The sequence below is a fragment of the Apaloderma vittatum genome, unplaced genomic scaffold (genome assembly GCF_000703405.1).
Source record: "Apaloderma vittatum isolate BGI_N311 unplaced genomic scaffold, ASM70340v1 Scaffold44236, whole genome shotgun sequence".
In the NCBI taxonomy this organism is placed as follows: Eukaryota; Metazoa; Chordata; class Aves; order Trogoniformes; family Trogonidae; genus Apaloderma; species Apaloderma vittatum.
Genome location: NW_009724211.1, coordinates 20,234 through 24,292, shown reverse-complemented (window position 1 = coordinate 24,292; position 4,059 = coordinate 20,234). Strand labels below are relative to the sequence as shown.

The window sequence follows — 4,059 nt, the reverse complement described above, 5'->3', positions numbered from 1 at the left end:
TTTCATCATCATTGCTGCTATGTTCGTGCAGTTGATGATTAAGGGTACTCAGCAGCATTACAAAAATAATCGTCAGTGACTCAAGATAACAATGGCCATAGGTGGCAGTAAGTGGAATTTCTCCAAGTTTGAGTTTCTCCTCAAGTTTCTCTTGAGGGGGCAGGGAAGGGAGAGACCAGTGACTAAACTGAGAGTTTAAACCTCCTGCATTTAAAAAGGTCTAGTATTTGATTTGATTTTATTCTTTTCTTGTTATACTTTCTTTCCCTCTTCCATTTTCCACCTCCATTTTTTCTTAAAACATTGTCAAAGGGAAAAGCAGGTGGTTTTTATTCCATTAGATGGCTGTTTACAGCCCTGATCCAACAAGTTATTTAGATGCATGTCAAACTTTTATCCCATGATGGGTCCCTGCAATTGCAAAGAGCTTCTGTTGCTTCCAGTAGGAGAGTTCACATGGGCTGAATTAGGTACTGGCATACAGGCCATGATCAGACACATCCAAACAGCTTCTGCCAATCCCTGGCTGTTTGATCCACTGCAGGAGAGTGAGAACTACTCTGCTGTATCCTATGGAAGTGCTACCCATTTTTGTATGTGAGGCAAGCCATGGAAAGAAGTACGGGATGCCATGGGGTCAGGTCAGATATGGACCAGTTCCTCTCCTGAACAAAGTGAACCACATCATGCTGTCAAAAATCTACATGCATTACAAATTTAACTCCAGTCTTTCCGCATTTAACAATGTCTCCGTAGTACCCTGCAGTCAAGAAACTGGTTTTATTTCTAACAGACTGGCTGCAGCTTCATCTTTGAGATTAGAGTGATTTTGAAGGATCATAAAGTAACCAACTTGTTAGATAACAGCTGATGCATAATCCTATGAATTTATGACAAAAGTGTAATTTGCTGTGCTGCACATGTAATTTATTACTTCTGCAAGCACTACTGTAATAGATATCTTAGGTATTACTTGCTGATGATTGTTCTTTGTCTTTGGAGAAATAAACGCAAAAGTTCACCTTCATATCATTCCTTTCCAGACTCCATTGAACCTGAGGATATGTCTTTGGAAAACACTGAAGTGACCCAAGATCAGCTGCTGAACTATCACTTGATGTTTCCCATAGGCCAGGACAAATCCATTCCCTGGAATGCAATCACTGCATATGAAAACATGAAAGCAAAGCGAGTATCTGAGCTCCAGAAATGGAAAGAGCAGGTGGGGGTTTTTTTTGCAAACTTTTCAGAGGCTATTTCAGTAAATGCCATTGATCCAGAATATAAAATAAAAATGTGTGTTAAATTACAACAGTAACCCTAGGATGGCAGTATTTTGGGTAGCCTTACATACAGCTATTGATGAAACACCCGTGCAAACCAAAATATGTTTCATTCTGATCACAAGGAAACACTATTAAGTAGATGCATGTAAAAAGAGAGAAAGTTTAGCAATTAAAGTAGTCTTTTACCTCCGAAGCTGCAAAATCACAGTGGGGAACGGGGGGTGTGCGGCGCATTTGTAAGCAGGTCCATGTTCCACTTGAGGGCACCAGAGAACCACAGTTAGACCAGTCCTAGGCAGCCAAGACACCCATGGCAAGGAGCTAAACTGGAATAAGGCACCACTGAAGGCCACTTTCATAGTGGTTACAGACGGGGAAAAAGAAAAAAAAAAAGCAAGCGCAAAATCCTACTAACCACCACTCTGCTCTATGAAGCCTCATTCCACACCCAGAAAGGGACTTGATCGCTGATTTAGTTTGAACTATTATACATAAGTGCTTTTAGCCCCAGTTCTGGGTTTTAGGCTTCTGCTTTTCTAACCCAGAGCCACAGATAAGCCTGCCGACTTGAATAAGACTGCTTATGTGGGTGGCTGACACAGGGAAGTCTTGCAAAAGCAAATGGTATGATTGTTTTCACTCTAAAGTAAAAATATTTGTTCAGACACTTCACCCCTTTCACTCATTTAAACACATTAGGTACCATTAATGTGTGGCAACTGTGACTTTGAAAAAGGGAGCAAGTAAATTGTGAAAATAGTGAACACTGCAAACATTTCTTCCTCTCCACTTCTAAGCACTTTGGGTTTGGGTCTCAGAGCCACAGGGGTGCTGTCTACTCTGCTTCGGCGACACCTCTGTCCTGTACAAAAGATAACAAACATTCAGATGTTTGTTCTTGCACCATCTCTATATGTCTTGCACCTATTCTTCATACATCAACAGAGCACAGGGCCATAGCAACCAAGAAAACGTGGCTAGTCTCACGTACACCAGTCTCCTAACGTGCACCTCCCCATAACAGGAGAGATTGTACCCTCTGAGCAGTAATGTGTTTACTTAGTACAGGTTAAATTTCCTTGTGTGGCAATTTCAGGACTTAAATCCTTGTGTTTCTGAGAAAATACCTCAAAGAATAAAAACAAAGGCCTAAATGTAACACCAGATTTTTCTGGCTGTGCTCCTACTGAAACAAGCAAAAACTATATGCAAAGCAGCCTGGTACAGATTATATGACTAATAAGTATTTCCAGCTTTTTGCTAGTTTTATACTGATCACTTTTTGCTTAGATGATTTCTCTGTGATTTTGGTATTGACAACTTTTGCATGGTATTCCTGCAGGGACCTTGTCAGAAGGAGCTCTACAGAGCCCTGTATAAATTGGCAAAGGCTCAGCAGAGTGACGGAGGGGAGATTTACAAATTCTACTTGCCCAACTGCAACAAGAATGGATTTTACCACAGCAAACAGGTACGTGCCTTTTCCCCTGTCTGCCCACAGCAGCACTGCCACTAGCCTGACACAGCCAACCCTTTCATGGCCCTCTGCGCCCAAACTCACCAGTTTGCAGCTGCTGGAAAAGCAGGTTGTGAAAACAGGGATACTTAGTAGTGGGAGCAGATGGTTTGTCCTTCTTCTCTTAAAAGTGAGCTGCATGCTGTGGGCTGACAGCAATGGAAGCAGGAGGCTTTTCATTCACAGAACAGGTGCACACAAGGCCTTCTACAAAATCTTTTAACCCTGTCTGCTCTGAAGCCAAATCAGGCTCTATGTACTTGAATTGTTAGCATATTCCAGTTGAGATTAGTTCATAATAACCACCATACTGCCTGCAAAGCCCTTTGAATATATAATAATCGCTATGGAGAAAGGAGGCTCACAGCTCCCAGGCAATGAAAGACTCACAGAGGCAATGAAAAAGCTCTATGGAGTAAAATTAGGCTTCTGAATTTGAATACTGATTTGTGCTGCGTATGGATTATGTTATATGCTCGTTGCCATTATAGCCTCAGAAAAAGCCATCACAAGTTAACACTGAGAGTAATCTGCAAACCTAACTAAAGCTCCAAACCTCAAGCCACACCCTTGTAACCACAGGTCATGCACACAAATTTAGTAGGTCTGCATAAATCTGTGTCACCAAGACTCCTTGTTTTTGGGCATGGCACCACAGTGTGACTCACAAACATTGTGACCTGGGATCTAATCAGGCACAATCAGAAATCCATGTAACCCTTTCCCCGAGAAAAAAACCACAACAAAAGTACACCCTATTTGCCTCCTTGCGTGAAAAGCCAGACCATACAGTCATTGCTCTCGCCTTACCAGCTCATATATTCTGCCTTCCTTCGATTTCTCACACTGGGAGATATTGCTGGTTCATACTGCTGTTTACCAAGGAGTGGGGAAACTGTTTTAAATCTGATATTGCTCTTGTGGTAGCTGAGCTTGGGTCATGGCTCTCTAAGCCATGTGTATTGGTCAGATGGTCTGTCAGAGCAGGGACCACTGCATTCAAAACAAATCTGTGCATGGCAGGCACCTACCTTCTGATCCTAGTTCTGTCCAACAATTTTATTTGCAATATGTCACCAGTTACTTATTGTGGCTTTTGTCTTGATAATAATATTCTAGTGTGAAACATTACTGGATGGAGAGTCTGCTGGATGCTGGTGTGTCTATCCAAAAAATGGAAGAAGAATTCCTGGATCTCCAGTAATGAAAGGAGACCCCGAATGCCAACACTATCTCAACTCACAAGAACAAAACTAA

At 41.9% G+C, this 4,059-nt stretch overlaps 1 protein-coding gene across 1 annotated transcript; it reads left to right on the top strand.

The window, feature by feature from the left end:
- The first annotated feature begins 403 nt into the window (after positions 1 to 403).
- LOC104268998 (insulin-like growth factor-binding protein 1) lies at positions 404 to 4,059 on the top strand. Its single transcript, XM_009872373.1, has 4 exons — positions 404 to 548; positions 1,044 to 1,222; positions 2,629 to 2,757; positions 3,922 to 4,059. The coding sequence occupies exons 1-4, from the start codon at positions 404 to 406 to the stop codon at positions 4,057 to 4,059; spliced, it is 591 nt and encodes a 196-aa protein (XP_009870675.1).